Source organism: Coregonus clupeaformis, unplaced genomic scaffold (assembly GCF_020615455.1).
Source record: "Coregonus clupeaformis isolate EN_2021a unplaced genomic scaffold, ASM2061545v1 scaf0038, whole genome shotgun sequence".
Classification (NCBI taxonomy): Eukaryota; Metazoa; Chordata; class Actinopteri; order Salmoniformes; family Salmonidae; genus Coregonus; species Coregonus clupeaformis.
This window is the reverse complement of record NW_025533493.1, coordinates 41,437-60,836: the sequence shown is the minus strand read 5'-3', so window position 1 is coordinate 60,836 and position 19,400 is coordinate 41,437. Positions and strand designations below refer to the sequence as shown.

General features: G+C 41.3%; 1 protein-coding gene across 3 annotated transcripts in view; it reads left to right on the top strand.

The window, feature by feature from the left end:
• The window catches only part of LOC121547772 (nucleolar and coiled-body phosphoprotein 1-like), a 36,273-nt gene that overhangs the window by 8,473 nt on the left and 8,400 nt on the right, over nt 1-19,400 (top strand). Inside the window, exons 4-10 of one of the 3 annotated variants that reach the window (XM_045212656.1) lie at nt 1,794-1,852; nt 2,047-2,167; nt 9,154-9,296; nt 9,981-10,113; nt 12,188-12,334; nt 13,797-13,883; nt 18,514-18,840. In XM_045212656.1, the coding sequence (XP_045068591.1) occupies nt 1,794-1,852; nt 2,047-2,167; nt 9,154-9,296; nt 9,981-10,113; nt 12,188-12,334; nt 13,797-13,883; nt 18,514-18,840 (1,017 nt within the window). Of the gene's footprint in view, nt 1-1,793; nt 1,853-2,046; nt 2,168-9,153; nt 9,297-9,980; nt 10,114-12,187; nt 12,335-13,793; nt 13,884-18,513; nt 18,841-19,400 lie in introns of all 3 variants that reach the window. The other 2 variants (XM_041859190.2, XM_045212657.1) reach the window with 2 other exon arrangements.

Below are 19,400 nucleotides of genomic sequence, written 5' to 3'. Positions count from 1 at the left end.
CTCTGTCATTTAGGTTAGTATTGTGGAGTAACTACAATGTTGTTGATCCATCCTCCAGTTTTCGCCTATCGCAGCCATTAACCTGTAACAGTTTTAAAGTCACCGTTGGCCTCATGGTAAAATCCCTGAGCGGTTTCCTTCCTCTCCGGCTACTGCGTTAGGAAGGACACCTGTATCTTTGTAGTGACTGGGTATATTAACACTCCATCCAAAGTGTATTTAATAACTTCACCATGCGCAAAGGGATATTCAATGTCTGCTTTTTAGTTTTAACCCATCTACCAATAAGTGCCCTTTGCGGGGCATTGGAAAACCTCCCTGGTCTTTCGTTGAATCTGTTTTTTTGAAATTCACTGATCGACCAAGGGACCTTACAATTCTCTGTGTGTGGTGTACAGAGATGAGGTAGTCATTCAAAAATTCATAAGCGATTTTAGCCATGTAATGCAGCGGTTTTGCCTAGAGACAAAATGTCCACGTCGTGGGCAAATTCGTAAGTCGTAAACGTGGTCCTCTGTAGCTCAGCTGGTAGAGCACGGCGCTTGTAACGCCAAGGTAGTGGGTTCGATCCCCGGGACCACCCATACACAAAAAAATGTATGCACGCATGACTGTAAGTCGCTTTGGATAAAAGCGTCTGCTAAATGGCTTATTATTATTATGATTGTTGGACATCTTAGCTCGTTCAGTGTGACAGGGTCTAGGTCTGACGATTTTTAAGTACTGCTACGTGCGGTGGTTGGCTCCGACAAAGTTCTGTCAGAATTTCTTTGCATTTGTCGTGTAGTGTGGCTGGTCTTACGAGCCGATCCCGGTGAGTGACCAATAGGAACACGGCCGGCAGTATGGACACAATAATACGATTTGTTGTGAATAGTCAGGTTAATATAATAGTTTGATTTAAACGTTTACATGCTGTGCAAGAAGAACGATTTCCATAATCTTGTTTACAATAATAATCTTGTTTACAATAATAATCTTGTTTACAATAATAATCTTGTTTACATGACACATCTGAAATCAGGCTACCTGATGGGTGTTTGATAAATAGTCGCCAATCAAAATACGTTTTCTACCACGTTATTTTGGGGAAGCCTTTTTGATTATATAAAGACATAAAATGTTTTGTATTTTGCATACTTTCAGTTTTTCCGAAATTCAATGGAGGGCCGCACAGATTTATTTGGGATCGATTTTTATATGTGTGCCCGGAATCGGTATTTCGAAATCCCGATGTGGCCCTTTAGCCAAAAAGTTTGCCCACCCCTGTGCTAGATGGTGATGGACTAAGAGGTCAGCCAATTAAAACCGGCGGCTGTTTATGCCGCTCCTGCCAAAGACTGCCATTCAAGTCCCGTTCTGACGTGCTCTGAAACCAGACGTCTCGGAAAAACAGATTACTGGAACAATGCTGGAAATGACAATGCGAAGAGAAAATACCTGAGCCAGCATATTTTGGATTTTGGCAATGAAGCCCTTTATCTACCCCAGAGTCAGATGAACTTGTGGATACCATTTTTTATGTTACTGTGTCCAGTATGAAGGGAGTTAGTGGTAGTTTTGTGAGCCAATGCTAACTAGCATTAGTGCAATGACTGGAAGTCTATGGTATCTGCTAGCATGCTCTGGGGAAGTAGATACAGGGCCTCATTTCCAAAATCTCTTAAGTATCCCTTTTAATATTGACCTACCCCTAAAAAACCAATATCCTACCTTTTTTCTTGATTTTCTAGGTTGTCGTGATCACAAACGTGAGTTTCTCTTTTAATGATGTGGTTTTGTATTGTTACTAGCTAACGCAGCAGAGTCCAGCAGCAGTGACGATTCCAGTGACGAGGAGGCCTCAGAAAAGGTACAGGAGAGCTATGATGTTTTACAACAATGTATCTTATGTTTTATTGTCATGTTAAAATTGCTAACCATAGGCTCTGTGCCATTACAGAGCTATAGGCGGGCTTTAGTGAAGAATATATTTGTGTGCCCTGATGAAGGCGTCTTGCTGTTGAAACATTTAGTTTGAAATCCGCTCCTCTTCTCTGCTAACAGAAGCCTGCAGCAGCCAAAGCCCCAGTGAAGGCCCCTGTAGTGGCAGCAGCCAGGAAAAAGGACTCCAGCTCTAGCAGTGAGTCATCTGAAGATGAGGCTCCAGCCAAAGCCCCAGTAGCTAGTGAGTACATTTTAACCTAGCTGGTGAGGACATTTTAACCTAGCTGGTGAGGACATTTTAACCTAGCTGGTGAGGACATTTTAACCTAGCTGGTGAGGACATTTTAACCTAGCTGGTGAGGACATTTTAACCTAGCTGGTGAGGACATTTTAACCTAGCTGGTGAGGACATTTTAAACCTAGCTGGTGAGGACATTTTAAACCTAGCTGGTGAGGACATTTTAAACCTAGCTGGTGAGGACATTTTAAACCTAGCTGGTGAGGACATTTTAAACCTAGCTGGTGAGGACATTTTAAACCTAGCTGGTGAGGACATTTTTAACCTAGCTGGTGAGGACATTTTTAACCTAGCTGGTGAGGACATTTTAACCTTTGTTCAACCATGAAGTCCCCTGAGACAAGGAGTCTTTTTAGAAGGACACCTGACCAAGACGATAGCTTTACGACAGGGGACCCAAATGAGAAATATTGTGGATAAAAAGTTACCTGTCTAACGGAACACAGAGGGTGTTCTCCAACATAATCCAGGTAGAATCAGGAATTCCCCAGGGCAGCTGTCTAGGTCCCTTACTATTTTCAATCTTTACTAATGACCTGCCACTGGCCTTGAGTAAAGCCAGTGAGGCTATGTATGCGGATGACTCAACACTATACACGTCAGCTACTACAGCGAGGGAAATCACTGCAACACTTAACAAAGAGCAGCAATTTGTTTCAGAATGGTTGGCAAGGAATAAGTTAGTCCTAAACATTTCAAAAGCATTGTATTTGGGACAAATCATTCACTAAACCATTAACCTCAACTAAATCTTGAAATAATTAATGTGGAAATTGAGCAAATTGAGTAACCCTGGGTTGTAAATTGTCATGGTCAAAACCTGTTGATACAACAGTAGCTAAGATGGGGAGAAGTCTATCCATAATAAAGCGCTGTTCTGCATTCTTAACAGCAGGTCCTAGTTTTGTCGCACCTGGACTACCGTATTTTCCGCACTATAAGGCGCACATAAGCCTTTAATTTTCTAAAAAAATGACAGTGCGCCTTATAATCCGGAGCGCCTTATATATGGATCAATTGGTTGATCCATGCTGGTTGTACACGGCGCTCAAGGCGCTCTGTCAAAATGTTTCAGTATGAAAAACCAATAAAAACAATTTAATAATAATGAAATGTTTCAGTACGACTGGTAAACTACAAAGCCGCACCGCTTGCAGCATTACGGCTACCGTAGTCAGTAAACACCGGTACTGTGCTTACTCACAGTCCCACACCACTTGTGTGTGTGTGTATAAAGACCCCAAAATGGCACTTTTCAAGAGACACGCTTACGACGCAGAGTTCAAGCTCAAGGCTGTCGGTCACGCAGTAGAATATGGGAATAGAGCAGCAGCGAGAGAATTCAACATTAATGAATCAATGGTACGGAAGTGGAGGAAGCAAGAAGATGACCTGCGCCAAGTAAAGAAGACTAAACAGAGTTTCCGAGGGAACAAAGCGAGATGGCCACAGTTAGAGGACAAACTCGAACAGTGGGTTGTTGAACAGAGAGCAGCAAGTAGAAGCGTCTCTACAGTCACTATTCGAATGAAGGCAACAGCGCTAGCACGGGACATGATCATCGGTGAATTTCGAGGCGGTCCTTCTTGGTGCTTTCGTTTTATGAAAAGACGTAATCTCTCCATCCGCACACAAACTACCGTCTCGCAGCAACTGCCAAAAGATTACCAAGAAAAGCTGGTCACTTTCCGCGCATACTGCAAAAAGAAGATCACTGAAAAGAAGATCCGGCCAGAGCACATCACCAACATGGACGAGGTTCCACTCACCTTTGATATTCCCGTGAACCGCACTGTGGAGAAAACGGGGCCCAGTACGGTGTCTGTACGCACCACAGGGAATGAGAAGTCATCCTTCACTGTAGTTCTCGCCTGCTAGGCTAATGGCCAGAAACTTCCACCCATGGTTATTTTCAAGAGGAAGACCTTGCCAAAAGAGAACTTTCCAGCCGATGTCGTCATCAAAGCTAGCCCGAAGGGATGGATGGATGAGGAAAAGATGAGTGAGTGGCTGAGAGAAATTTACGTCAAGAGACCGGGTGTCTTTTTCCACACAGCTCCGTCCCTATTGATCTACGACTCAATGCGCGCCCATATCACCGATGCTGTCAAAAAACAAGTGAAGCAAACTAATTCGGAGCTTGCCGTCATTCCGGGTGGATTAACTAAAGAACTCCAGCCGCTAGATATTGGTGTCAACAGGGCGTTCAAAGCTAGACTGCGAGCTGCGTGGGAGCAGTGGATGACAGAAGGCGAACACACGTTCACCAAGACGGGGAGACAGCGCCGGGCGACTTACGCCACTATCTGCCAATGGATCGTGGATGCCTGGGCTGATATATCGGTCTCAACTGTGGTCAAAGCTTTCACGAAGGCAGGAATAATCTCTGAACTGCCAGGCAACAGCAGCGACACTGACTCGGATAATGACGAGAGGGAGCCGGGCAGGTTGGATGCCGTAGTCGCCCAACTGTTCAATTCGGACACTGAAGAAGAAGAAGAATTCGAGGGATTCGTGGACGGGGAATGAACTGAAAAAGTGAGCTTTACGTGTTATACGTAACTGAACAATGTTGAGTTATGCACTAACGTTTGATTTAGTGGTATCAGACTGTTTCTTTTACTACGTGTTTACTGAATCAGGGAAAAGTTCCCCTCCACGTTTGGGAGAAGAGTGAGCAAGGCTGGGAGATATTGTTAATATGCACATTAACGTTTGAACAACGTTACCATGGGAGTGACCGGAGTTGTCAAAATGCTTAATAAAGTTTGACTTTATCTGACTGTTTTGTTGACATTCCCTTTAGCACAGCTCCATCTAGTGGATGCATAACGCAACCCCAGTCAAACGTTTGACTGCAGTATCTTCTATTCTATGCGCCTTATAATCCGGTGCGCCCTATATATGAAAACAGTTCTAAAATAGGCCATTCATTGAAGGTGCGCCTTATAATCCGGTGCGCTTTATAGTGCGGAAAATACGGTACTTTTCAGTCGTGTGGTCAGGTGCCACAAAGAGGGTCCTCTGAAAATTTAAATAGGCTCAGAACAGGGCAGCACGGCTGGCCCTTAAATGTACATGTATTTATTTTTATTTAACCTTTATTTAACTAGGCAAGTCAGTTAAGAACAAATTCTTATTTACAATGATGGCCTACACCGGCCAAACCCGCCCTATGGTACATGGAGGGCTAACATTGATAATATGCATGTAAATCTCTCATGGCTCAAAGTGGAGGAGAGATTGACTTCATTACTTGTTTTTTAAGAAGTATTGACATGCTGAATGCACCGAGGTGTCTGGTTTGAACTACTAGCACACAGCTCGGACACCCATGCATACCCCACAAGACTTTGCCACCAGAGGTCTCTTCACAGTCCCGAAGTTCAGAACAGACTATGGGAGGCGCACAGTACTACATAGAGCCATGACTACATGGAACTCTATTCCACATCAGGTAACTGATGCAAGCAGTAGAGTCAGATAAAAAAAAAAAAAAACAGATACAAAAACACTTTATGGAACAGCGGGGGCTGTGAAGAGACACACTCAGGCACAGACACACATGATAAGACACGCACTCTACACACACGTGCACATGGATGTTGTATTGTAAATATGGAGTGGTGGCCTGAGGGAACACACTGAATGTGTTGGGTAAGGTGTTATGATATTTAATGTCATGTAGTATTTTAAACTCTATGTAACGGTCTTATGTTGCTGGACCCCAGGAAGAGTAGCTGCTGCCTTGGCAGGAACTAATGGGGATCCATAATATATATATATATATATACAAATTACATCCTTACCTTACCGTTCGTTGTGGCTGGCAACGCGACATTCTTGGTCCCATAACTCACATTGACCGTAAATATCACAGTAGCCACTAGCCAGTAAGCACAAACTATTTAACAATCAAAGCTTTTCTTTCTAAAACACATTACAATATTGAATAACGCAATCAAACCATATTACACTCTTGAATAATGCAACAATCCACAAACGTACAGACAATTACGTTTTTATTTTCTCGTCAGTACACATTCAATTAGCTGACAATACACAGCTAACTCCTGCTAGCTAATTAACATGATCAAGTAACGTTAGCATATCAATAATGAACGCTTACCCCTCCCATACAAATATAAAAGTGCAGTAATGTTATCATGCAGTGGAATTCATATTATAATACAGGCTACACTGCTAGGTAACCTTAGCTAGCTAGTGTTAAGTTGCGTCAATTCAAATCTGGTATTAGGAACAAAAGAGGTCAATACACGTTTAGACCACTATTTTAATTAATGCAAACACTTCAATGGTAAATATGATGTTCGTATATACGGGTCCACTGAAATACCACGCAGGGCACTCAGAGAACTAATCCATTGTTACAGGTTCTTCTTCAAATACTCTGACAGAGATATTTCCCACTCCCTGCTGGCCAATCAGAGTACAGACTGAGCGTGGTTTAGACTTACTCAGCCAATCCGTTGGCGCACCGGCTGGTCCCATCCCCTTGGCGCTCCACCTGTTGCACACTGTTGCCAGGCATAAGTTTTTATCATAACAACCTGTGGAGTCAGCACCCAAAAGACACCGTTCCACTGTACTGTGAGTACCTTGTTCAAGGACGGTTCACAGACAACGGTTCACAGACAACAAAGAGGCCAGTGTTCGTATCTGTAAGAAATACAAGTCTTATCTGTCCTACCCCCTAACGTTCCTTACATGAATCACAGCCTGTTATGTGAAACAATTTATATCAGTATAGTACAAACCTTCTATGCTTATCATTAATGCATTCCTTCTAAGCTATTCATCACATACAGAACCAGTTATGAGAAAATAGATCCCCACACTAGCAAGCGCGCTAGCTAAACAAAATAATGTCTGCATCCTCACATAAACGTGCTGGCTATTAGCTGAATGTATAGCTGGGCGATATAGATATTTTTGCCACAATGTTGGGCGCTAGCTGTCTAGACTGTTTTTAAAATAAATGTGCAATGAGCGTAAAACAATTATTTTTATTTATTTAGGAATTGCCTTGGCAACTCGTTCTCATTCTGAGAAACGTTTATCTTATCCAGGTAGGCCACTTTTATTTCGACATCTAAACAAAGTCAACAGGCTCCAATGTTCAAACAGTTGGAGACGGACAGGCGGGTGTATAGTGAACAGGCCAGGCTATGTTCAAACAGTTGGAGGTTGGAGACGGACAGGCAGGGTGTATTCATTAAGTTCAACCTTGTTAGGGAGCACATTGGCTAGACTTCATATATAAAGATTAGCTGGCTACTCACGTGGGCTTGTGCTTTGAATTGAGACCTGTGTTCATTTTCTATAATATCTGCTACCATTTGGTCGTTATTAGTGGATTTGCACTGCATTGTGCACGGCTATGGTCTAATTTGTAACAAAAAGGCATTTTCGTAGACCTACTTGAAAGCAAGATGAGTGATAATTGCAAGAAAAGCAGGTTAAACTATTTTTATAAAATATTGAAGTTATTGGTGGGTTTTATGGTTGTGGAAGGCTTATATTTAGCCTCTGTATAATTTTACAAGCCATGAATTCATTAGATTATTCCTGACTGTTTTGAAATGCAGTTTATTGACCTTTTAATTGCGCAACAAAGCTTATTTAGAGAACGTTAAACTATATATATATATATATATATATATATCATGAATCGCCCATACATTTTCAAATATTTAGATTTGTAGGCCACATCGCCCAGCTCTAGCCGATTTTTGACGTTTAGCTGAACCATCGCTCTAGCGTATTAAAGTTACCATAGAACAAACCAGGCTTCATTTTATGGTAGTCATTATATGAGGTAAAAGCAAATGGCTAGTGGCTAAAAAAAGTTGATAATTCCCTGGAGAGTTGCTTCTTGCCTGGAACACAGTGGCTCACTGCCGTCATGCAACAAAAAATAATATCACCGATTTTTAAAGCTACGGCGACTATTTCAGAATGTAACTGTTACTACCATTTCAGGTAAAAACTCAATAAAACAAGTCTCCAATAAGGAAAATGTCTACTTTTCAGCTGTTTCAAAAACGTTGTTCTATTACAATTTGTACTGTGAGAGTGTTGGCTCAACAAAACAATTCTGTTTACAGAGTTAAGAGGGGGGTAACTGCCGGGCTAGTGTCGTACGTTACCTCTGGAGGTAGCAGTCGAGAAGTGACAAGTTCGCTATTTTACATTGCGGTAATATGTGTAACCCAGGGTATTTTTGTGCGATATAAAAAAAAACATTATTCTTTGTTTACGCTGACATGTCGTGACCCACCATTTAAGATGTCCGCCACCCACTTTTGGTCTAGGGCAGGGATGATACCAGTGTCATGATACTCGTTAGTATCGTGGCAAGGAAACAAAACAGGAAGTGGATTTGACTTCTTTAGGAAAACAGCCCTAATGTTGGAAACAAACATCATTGTTGTCATCCAGAGTCACATGTATTTTCCAAGCTCTATAGCACACAATATTTTACATACAGCAGGTTGGACCAGAGTTAGTTCTACTTTGTGTTTTCATTTTTGCCATGTAAAAAATTGCTATACTGGTATCGCCCCGGCCTTACTTGGGTCCGTGACCCATACTTTAAGAAAACTGCTTGACCCCTATTAGCATGTCCTTTGTGACCCATACTTTAAGCTGTTGTCCCACCATTAGCATGTCCTTTGCGACCCATACTTTAAGCTGTTGTCCCACCATTAGCATTTCCTTTGCGACCCATACTTTAAGCTGCTTGTCCCACCATTAGCATGTCCTTTGCGACCCATACTTTAAGAAAGGCTACTTTATGATAGTGCACACATATCACATATTTTTATAAGCATTGTTTCCATCATTGTGCTTCTCGGATGCTACTTGTCTTGTGTAGTGTCTTGCTGACTGTCCTTCTTGCTCTGTAGAAGGAAAGGCTGCAGCCGCGACCCCTAAGGCAGCCGCGACCCCTAAGGCAGGGTCGACTGCCAAAGCAGCAGCAGCTCAGAAGAAGGCTGAGAGCAGCAGCAGTAGTGAGGACAGCTCCAGTGAAGACGAAGCGCCCACTAAGGTACTGAAACTGATCCACAACACACCACCTCTCCACCAGGGGTGTATTCATTAGTCGCACACCATTGCAAAACCGTTTTGCACCGGAAACGGGAGTTTCTATTGGAGAAATTGAGGTAGTTCCCTCCCTGTTTCATTTTCTTCTGTTTGATTTCCTAGTGAATACACCCCAGGACTGCTGTCTGTTTGGTTCCGTTTGGATCCTAGTGAATACACCCCAGAACAGGTGTTCACGTTACCATGGGAGCTGTGTTGCCAGTGACAGTTTCCCTTCCTAGGCGTGGCACAGCATCTCCTTGTTCTGACAAACCAGCCTTGTGTCATACGATGCAGGAGTGGAAGATTGGCCATAAACTATATATTGTGGAGTAAAATGTGTGTATTGTTTTGGGAAATTAAAGAAGAAGAAAAAAAACAAAGGCCCCAACAGTCAACAGTGAAACTCAGTCATAAAATATGTAAGTTGTAGCTTTTTCATGAAGATGTGTAATTACAAAAACTACCACGGCACTCTTCATATTTGGTTCGAGTTAAAAATGCCTTTTATTATTTTGGCGTGTCCACAAGGACAATTTTAAAACCCCACATTTACGACTTTTCGGCTGCTTTGCTTTCTTCAGTGTCTACGAAGTAGCCAGATAAGGGAAACTTTTGCTGCCAGTACTGACCCAGTCTCTCCTAACAGACCCCAGCGAAGGCCCCTGGCCCTGGCAAGACCCCTCCAGCGAAGGCCCCTGCTAAGAAAGTCGATGACTCTAGCAGTGATGACTCTTCGTCAGACGAAGAGGAGGCTCCTCCCAGCAAGAAGACCAAACCAGGTGTGTGTTTCTGCATAGTAGTATCCAACTGTGTTTTTTTATATTTATCAGTATCACAGGTTATTAAGAGAGAGAGAGAGTAGACACCGACGGTATGATTTTTCATTTATTTATTTATTTTCACAAATGTTTTATCGAGACAATCACATGGTATGTTTGTTTACAAAGAGAACATGGAGCAAACAGAAGTGACTTCCACTGTCGAACAGCACAAGAGGTGATTTAAGATACACTTGAAATTCACTAACGTTTGCCAGCTAAATATCTTATAACTAACTATAAGTTAACTTATAGAGCTCAGGGCTCTAGTTATGCTTTTCGTTTGCTAACTTTCTAGCTATAGGTGGCTAGCTTGCAATATCATGCTTCTTATCAATCAATATCATGCTTCTTATCATTTTTTTGCTTGATTCCTTTTTCTCTCAAGTTCAGTTCTCGTTTTTATGGTTTTCCAGGTTTTCGTTTTAATCATTTTTTTTTTTTCGTTTTGTCTCAAACCTTTTTTATATATAGAACATCCAGAACAATGCTTAAACCGCATCAGGAGACCAATTTTGAAGTCTGGGAAAAAATCGAAGACGTTTGGATTTTTGGGTGTAGTTTATTTTATACATTATTTTGTTTAGCTAGCTTGCTAGCTAGCTAGCTAGCTAAGGTTACCTAGCAGTGTAGCCTTTAATGCAAATCTGCACTAACAAGAGACTGTTGTTTGGTTAGCGATGTTTCTGTAGCGCTCATGTGAATGCAGAGTTTGCTAAACAAATGGCTACTGGATTGATGCAAATAATCATGAGAATATCATTCTGTCAGGTCGGCATACGCTACTTTTGTAGTTAACATTTACTTGAGAAGGTTTTTGGGAAAGCCGTGCCAACTCTACCAGAGGAAGGTTAACGTTAGCATCATCGCTAACGACTACACAAAATATAGACGTACGTGCCCACCGCAGACACACACAGACGGGCATTCCTGTGCTGTTTCAGGAAGTTGCAGGACGATACGAATCACTGACACGTTTAAAAAAAAATGTCTTATGATTAATTAACTTGGGCAAAGTAATGCATTTTCTAATAAGTTTAACACATTTAGTTGATTTTCTAAGTTCAATATGTGTTTGAATATTGTTGAATTCCTTTTTTAATCTCTGGATTCCGTGATTCCGTCTGCGTTCTCTGGATTTTATAGGGCCTTAAATATAACTTTATGAGCTGGGGTTGTCTTTCCTTGCATTTAGTTTGCTTGCTTGCGCCTGTTAGCATTTAGCATAACATAGCTAGGGTCCGCTATGGACATGTTCTTATACTTTGTTAGCATACTGATCATTTAAAACATTTAGTTTAGAAGGAAATAGCGCCCCTTGTTTGCAGTGCCGGTAGTACCGTATACTCCGGTGTGGTACAGGAACGGTATGGAAATCTGTGTACCGCCCAACCCTAATGACCAGTGGTGTAGTGGAAGGTCAATTCAAACTCAATTTACCCACCTTGTTATATTGTGAAATAGTTCACCCACCTATAACACTAGATAAGTGTTTTCAGCATTACAGTTGAACCACATATTTACCCACAGCACCATACACCCACAGCACCATACACCCACGGCACCATACACCCACGGCACCATACACCCACGGCACCATACACCCACGGCACCATACACCCACGGCACCATACACCCACGGCACCATACACCCACGGCACCATACACCCACGGCACCATACACCCACGGCACCATACACCCCCGGCACCATACACCCACGGCACCATACACCCACGGCACCATACACCCACGGCACCACACACCCACGGCACCACACACCCACGGCACCACACACCCACGGCACCACACACCCACGGCACCACACACCCACTGCACCACACACCCACGGCACCACACACCCACGGCACCACACACCCACGGCACCACACACCCACTGCACCACACACCCACTGCACCATACACCCACTGCACCATACACCCACTGCACCATACACCCACAGCACCATACACTATTTGTTTCTTGCTCTCCATCCCTACTAATGGTGTGTGTGTGGTGTGTGTGTGTGTGTGTAGGTGCATACAGTGCAGTCCCACCCCCTGGAGCTGCAGTGAAGAAGGTCCTGGCTCCTACAGTGGCCAGTAAGGCCAAAAAGGACCACTCCTCAGACAGCAGTGATGACAGCAGTGATGAGGAGGAGGAGGAGAAGAAGACGGTGTCAGGTAACAAACTGCTGAACCCTGGGACGTGTCATAATACCCGTACTTGCTTTTCGGGTATATACGAAAATAGAACGTTTTATAGTTTTTTTTACATTTCATTTAGACTTTTCATCTAGTAGAATTCCTTGCACACTATTGAGGAAGAGAATTGTCTTTTCACACTTTGACCTCAGCTGATAATCAGCTCTACGAGCATTAGTGGCGGGGGAACAAGCGCGATGTTGCGTTAGATGACGCCTTCTCAGTGCGGATGAGTAGTATGCTGATATTTGTTGCTTACTGCATACGTTTTTTTACTAAACAGTATGTTCTAAGTAGTATGACGTACGATTTAGTACACAGTATGTCGTTTTAGTAAGTGGTGGCGGCTGCGTTTTACGTGTAGCTCAGTTGGTGGAGCATGGCGCTTGCAACATCCAGGGTTGTGGGTTTGATTCCCACGGGGGGCCAGTATGAAAAATATAAATGAAGTATGCACTCACTAACTAACTGTAAGTTGCTCTGGATAAGAGCGTCTGCTAAATGAGTAAAATGTAAATGTATCTGACATGACGCCAAACCAGATGGATAATTACCATATGAGTAGCAGCTAGCCAATTCCTTTCATTACTCTAACAACGTGCAAACTCCTCTGTTCAATAACAAAAGCGTATTACACTAGAAACAGTAACTAACTATAGCATAGTATGTTTTACAATTCGCTTACATGACGCACGAGCAAACTAATACAGCTGACGACATATATATGAAAGGCGAAGTAATTTGCGTGAGTAAATGTAAGTAACCAACTAACATTGATAATTAAGCAATTCTATCAATAACAATATGCTTGAATTGAACTTACAAACAAATATTTTCAGAGACTGAAGCGTGACAAGAAATGGCTGCACAGAAAAGAACCGTAGTGTTGTTTTTAGCTGCTGGTCTGCGTGCAGAATGACTTCTCTACTCACGGTATTTGTGCATTCTTTCTGCTCCACTAGGGGGCGATAAACACCATGGAACACAATGAAAGTCACTCTTAACCACTAAAATAAAATAATAATAATATATAATAATAATAATATGCCATTTAGCAGACGCTTTTATCCAAAGCGACTTACAGTTATGCGTGCATACATAATTTTTTTTTTGTGTATGGGTGGTCCCGGGGATCGAACCCACTACCTTGGCGTTACAAGCGCCGTGCTCTACCAGCTGAGCTACAGAGGACCAGTAATCTGTTACCTTCTAACAGGATGGCAGCACACATGGCAAAACCTATATTTGAAGGTTTTACCTGTGATGCGTGACCGTCTACCTACTTTACTTTAGTTGAATGCACTGATTGCTAGTCGCTCCGGATAAGAGCGTCTTCTAAATGACTCATTTCCAATTTAAAACGGCTCCTCTTTATCGTCAATAGCTAAAGCAGCCCCCTGAGAGATCTCTGACGTTACATTACTCTCCTCCGCTAAAGCAGCCCCTGTGAAGGCCACCCCAGCAAAGACTGTGACCCCTAAACCTGCAACTGCTGCGAAGAAGGCAGAGTCTAGCTCCGAGTGCACAGGTAGGTACTAGACCTCGTTATTAAAGGCTATAGATTCTAAAGGTTCTAGTTTTATAATAATATGCCATTTATCAAAAGCGACTTAGTCATGCGTGCATACAGTTCTAAAAGCTGTTGATTTCTAATTGTTCTAGACCTAGGTTCTAAAGGTTCTAGAGCTGGTTTTCAAAAAGCTATAGATTCTAATTGTTCTAGACCTAGGTTCTAAAGGTTCTAGAGCTAGTTTTCAAAAAGCTATAGATTCTAATTGTTCTAGACCTAGGTTCTAAAGGTTCTAGAGCTAGTTTTCAAAAAGCTATAGATTCTAATTGTTCTAGACCTAGGTTCTAAATGTTCTAGAGCTAGTTTTCAAAAAGCTATAGATTCTAATTGTTCTAGACCTAGGTTCTAAAGGTTCTAGAGCTAGTTTTCAAAAACCTATAGATTCTAATTGTTCTAGACCTAGGTTCTAAAGGTTCTAGAGCTAGTTTTCAAAAAGCTATAGATTCTAATTGTTCTAGACCTAGGTTCTAAAGGTTCTAGAGCTAGTTTTCAAAAAGCTATAGATTCTAATTGTTCTAGACCTAGGTTCTAAAGGTTCTAGAGCTAGTTTTCAAAAAAGCTATAGATTCTAATTGTTCTAGACCTAGGTTCTAAAGGTTCTAGAGCTAGTTTTCAAAAGCTATAGATTCTAATTGTTCTAGACCTAGGTTCTAAAGGTTCTAGAGCTAGTTTTCAAAAAGCTATAGATTCTAATTGTTCTAGACCTAGGTTCTAAAGGTTCTAGAGCTAGTTTTCAAAAAGCTATAGATTCTAATTGTTCTAGACCTAGGGTTCTAAATGTTCTAGAGCTAGTTTTCAAAAAAGCTATAGATTCTAATTGTTCTAGACCTAGGTTCTAAAGGTTCTAGAGCTAGTTTTCAAAAAGCTATAGATTCTAATTGTTCTAGACCTAGGTTCTAAAGGTTCTAGAGCTAGTTTTCAAAAAGCTATAGATTCTAATTGTTCTAGACCTAGGTTCTAAAGGTTCTAGAGCTAGTTTTCAAAAAAGCTATAGATTCTAATTGTTCTAGACCTAGGTTCTAAAGGTTCTAGAGCTAGTTTTCAAAAAGCTATAGATTCTAATTGTTCTAGACCTAGGTTCTAAAGGTTCTAGAGCTAGTTTTCAAAAAAGCTATAGATTCTAATTGTTCTAGACCTAGGTTCTAAAGGTTCTAGAGCTAGTTTTCAAAAAGCTATAGATTCTAATTGTTCTAGACCTAGGTTCTAAAGGTTCTAGAGCTAGTTTTCAAAAAGCTATAGATTCTAATTGTTCTAGACCTAGGTTCTAAAGGTTCTAGAGCTAGTTTTCAAAAAGCTATAGATTCTAATTGTTCTAGACCTAGGTTCTAAAGGTTCTAGAGCTGGTTTTCAAAAAGCTATAGATTCTAATTGTTCTAGACCTAGGTTCTAAAGGTTCTAGAGCTAGTTTTCAAAAAGCTATAGATTCTAATTGTTCTAGACCTAGGTTCTAAAGGTTCTAGAGCTAGTTTTCAAAAAGCTATAGATTCTAATTGTTCTAGACCTAGGTTCTAAATGTGTTCTAGAGCTAGTTTTCAAAAAGCTATAGATTCTAATTGTTCTAGACCTAGGTTCTAAATGTGTTCTAGAGCTAGTTTTCAAAAAGCTATAGATTCTAATTGTTCTAGACCTAGGTTCTAAATGTGTTCTAGAGCTGGTTTTCAAAAAGCTATAGATTCTAATTGTTCTAGACCTAGGTTCTAAAGGTTCTAGAGCTAGTTTTCAAAAAGCTATAGATTCTAATTGTTCTAGACCTAGGTTCTAAATGTGTTCTAGAGCTAGTTTTCAAAAAGCTATAGATTCTAATTGTTCTAGACCTAGGTTCTAAATGTGTTCTAGAGCTAGTTTTCAAAAAGCTATAGATTCTAATTGTTCTAGACCTAGGTTCTAAATGTGTTCTAGAGCTAGTTTTCAAAAAGCTATAGATTCTAATTGTTCTAGACCTAGGTTCTAAATGTGTTCTAGAGCTAGTTTTCAAAAAGCTATAGATTCTAATTGTTCTAGACCTAGGTTCTAAATGTGTTCTAGAGCTAGTTTTCAAAAAGCTATAGATTCTAATTGTTCTAGACCTAGGTTCTAAATGTGTTCTAGAGCTAGTTTTCAAAAAAGCTATAGATTCTAATTGTTCTAGACCTAGGTTCTAAATGTGTTCTAGAGCTAGTTTTCAAAAAGCTATAGATTCTAATTGTTCTAGACCTAGGTTCTAAATGTGTTCTAGAGCTAGTTTTCAAAAAGCTATAGATTCTAATTGTTCTAGACCTAGGTTCTAAAGGTTCTAGCGGCAGGGTTTCCCACCTCCAGTCCTCCAGGGCCTAGTTGTATAAAACATATGTTTCCCATAAGGGTTTACCTTAAGGAATAATTTCCCCTTACCTAAGGGAATTGTTTAAGGTTGTTGCATAGAGCCCCTCAAACATTTCCTTAGGTAAGGGCGTCATTTAAGGATTTGAAGGCTGGATAAGAGAGTCTGCTAAATGACTAAAAATGTAAATGTAATGTACGGCAGAAAGAGTCTCCGGTTACCACGGGGTAGGGATGTCCCCTACAAAAAAAAAGAGTAGACTATTCTTTCGACCGATTGATTGGTCGACATTTTTAAAGAAGTATTTTTCCATATATTCACACAACCTATGTGTTTTAACTGTTGGGTGCTAACTTGAAATATCCTTATTAATGTTGCCACATTATAACTGAGGGAATGGAAATCTACTGTTAAATCTCATGTATCCTATGGAGAGGAGGAGGGAAACGGTCTGGTTTCAGTCAGGGACAGCCGTGAGTGAAGAAGTGAGAAAGAACATTCACCGCTGAAGTCCTGCCTAGCAACAGAAATGTATTGGCTGTCCAGATGTGCAAGGAGGAGACTCCACCTAGGAGGGTATAAATATATGTGCTTGTGTAAACAGGTCTTTTGTCTTTTCAGCTGTTTGACCCAATGGGTGAATACGCTTGGTTTGAACTTTGACTAGTCCTCCGTTTTGAGTTTTTACTCTGTCAGAACCTAACAATACCTAACCATCTTTCCTATAGTGTTGCCATAATATTTGAATTGAGGAAGTGTGATCATAATCATTAGGATATTTTAGTGATCCGCAGTACGTCCTAAATGCTCACCAGACTTCAGATGTGAGTACAATTACACTTGAGATTCATTTTAAGGCTATGGATGAGAAAGTTTAAGTTACCATTTCGAAACGTTTTGGTCAGTTGTATGCTGCTGCTTTGCGGTCTATTAACAACAAGGGTTGTGTTAAATAGGCTCAATATTTTTTACTGATGCATTTGGCAATATTCAATTTATACGCACAAAACATATAAACTAAAGTATTCACTGTGAGAGTTGCTAGGATACACGTAGGCCATTCATATATAGTTTATGTGCAGCACTTAGTTCAATTTATCCAATCAGTTATTTTGTTGTTGTTGCGCAAACCGCGAGCAACACCTGTCAAACTCAAGACATTTCTCTCAAACACAGGGATGTCGATTCGCACGGGACTAGTATTATCAGAGGGGGAAAAAAAACTGTAGGTTATTCTGGCTGGAATTGTTACTCTCCTGCCATGTAAAGATGACTGACATGGCAGATTGGGACGGGACTAAAATGACATGTGGTGTTTTGTGTTTGTGCGCATAATTACATTACCCAACCCCCCCAGTAAAACAAATCCCGTCCCAATGGGGCACAATAGGGCCTGACCTATAGCATCATAATCACATCAATAAATTGGTTATAAAAAAAAAAATATCTCTGAACAGGGTAACGCGTGACAGCAAAATGGTTGCAGAGGACGTTACAAATAAACTAAAAACGGGGGAATGTTTACTGGTTGCTCAGGATGTAAAGGGGAATGTTTACTGGTTGCTCAGGATGTAAAGGGGAATGTTTACTGGTTGCTCAGAATGTAAAGGGGAATGTTTACTGGTTGCTCAGGATGCAAAGGGGAATGTTTACTGGTTGCTCAGGATGCAAAGGGAAAGTCAGATGTGTGGAATAAATGTGAAAATACTGGAGATCAAGTAAAAGAAGGTAAGGAGCAAGCGCCGCCCAGTACATCACTGGGGCCAAGCTTCCTGCCATCCAGGACCTCTATACCAGGCGGTGTCAGAGGAAGGCCCTAATCATTTTCAGACTCCAGCCACCCAAGTCATAGACTGTTCTCTCTGCTGCCGCACGGCAAGCGGTACCGGAGCGCCAAGTCTAGGTCCAAGAGGCTTCTCAACAGCTTCTACCCCCAAGCCATAAGACTGAACAGCTACAGGGGTGTACTGGGGTTGAGAAACTGTTCTAGCGCAACGGTAAACACAGCCATTAATACATCTTCATCCGGTTTTCCACGTGTAGTTTGAATAACTAAACACAATCATCATGTTGATTTTGTTGCGAAAACGTTTCTTAAATGGAAGCAAAAGGAATGAAACGGGAGGAACCTAGCTGAATTTGTCCAATAGAAAACTCTCGTTTTTAGTTGCAAAACGTTCTGTTTGGTCTAATGATTACATCCCTGAGTTGAGGTTGCATAATGTTGGTGTTTTTATTTTAAAGTTGAAGTGAACATCGGTCTCATTGCTTCTCTTGTTCCTCTCTTAGACTCTGAAGATGAAGGTGAAGAAGAAGCAAAGAAGTCAGCAGCTAAAGTTGTAACGCCTAAGGTTACTCCAGCTAAAGCCACCCCAGCTAAGGCTGTCCCGGCAGAATACTCTTCCTCGGACTCGAGCTCAGAGGATGATGATGAAGAAGAGGGGACAGTGAAAGTAGCACCAGCTAAGGCGGCGACTCCTACGGTGACCCGAGGCAAGGCTGCAGAATCCTCCTCTGACTCAAGCTCAGAAGATGAGGAAGAAGCTAAGAAGCCTGGTGCCAAGGTCACTCCAGCCAAGACTGCCCCTGCTAAGAAAGCCGACTCGTCAAGCTCAGGTAAAATAGACTAAATAGGACTGAGTCATTTTAGAACTGGTTGCTAGAGAAGACTGAGTCCCAGATCTGCTTGCGCACGTCTTGGCAACTCCTATGTCATTGATGAGTTGGCAAGACAACACAGAATGATCTGGAACTCAGGCTAGAGAAGAATATGCTTGGTTTGTTTCAATATACACAGGGTTGATGTTACAAAAAACGTTAAACGATGCAGTATATTGCTAATCATTCTCGATGTTCTGCTCAGGGTCAGTAGTTGGCTAGATAGACGTCACAAACAGGAGAACTATCAGATCTAAGGTCCATGTTGCTTCTGTTCTCACCCAGCACCTGTTGGTTAGATGCTACGCTGACATTTTTAAAATTTAAATAGTGGATGCAATCGAAACTAAGTTGAAAGTTGTCAGTTACCTTGTGTGTAAAATATTGAGTTATTTTAACCACGGTTTGTTGGCTGTTCTTCATTTTATACTTTTGTCATCTACAATTAGAAAAACATTAGTTCATGTTACATTTCTATTACTAACTTGGCTGGGACTTTAATATCAAACATAACCACA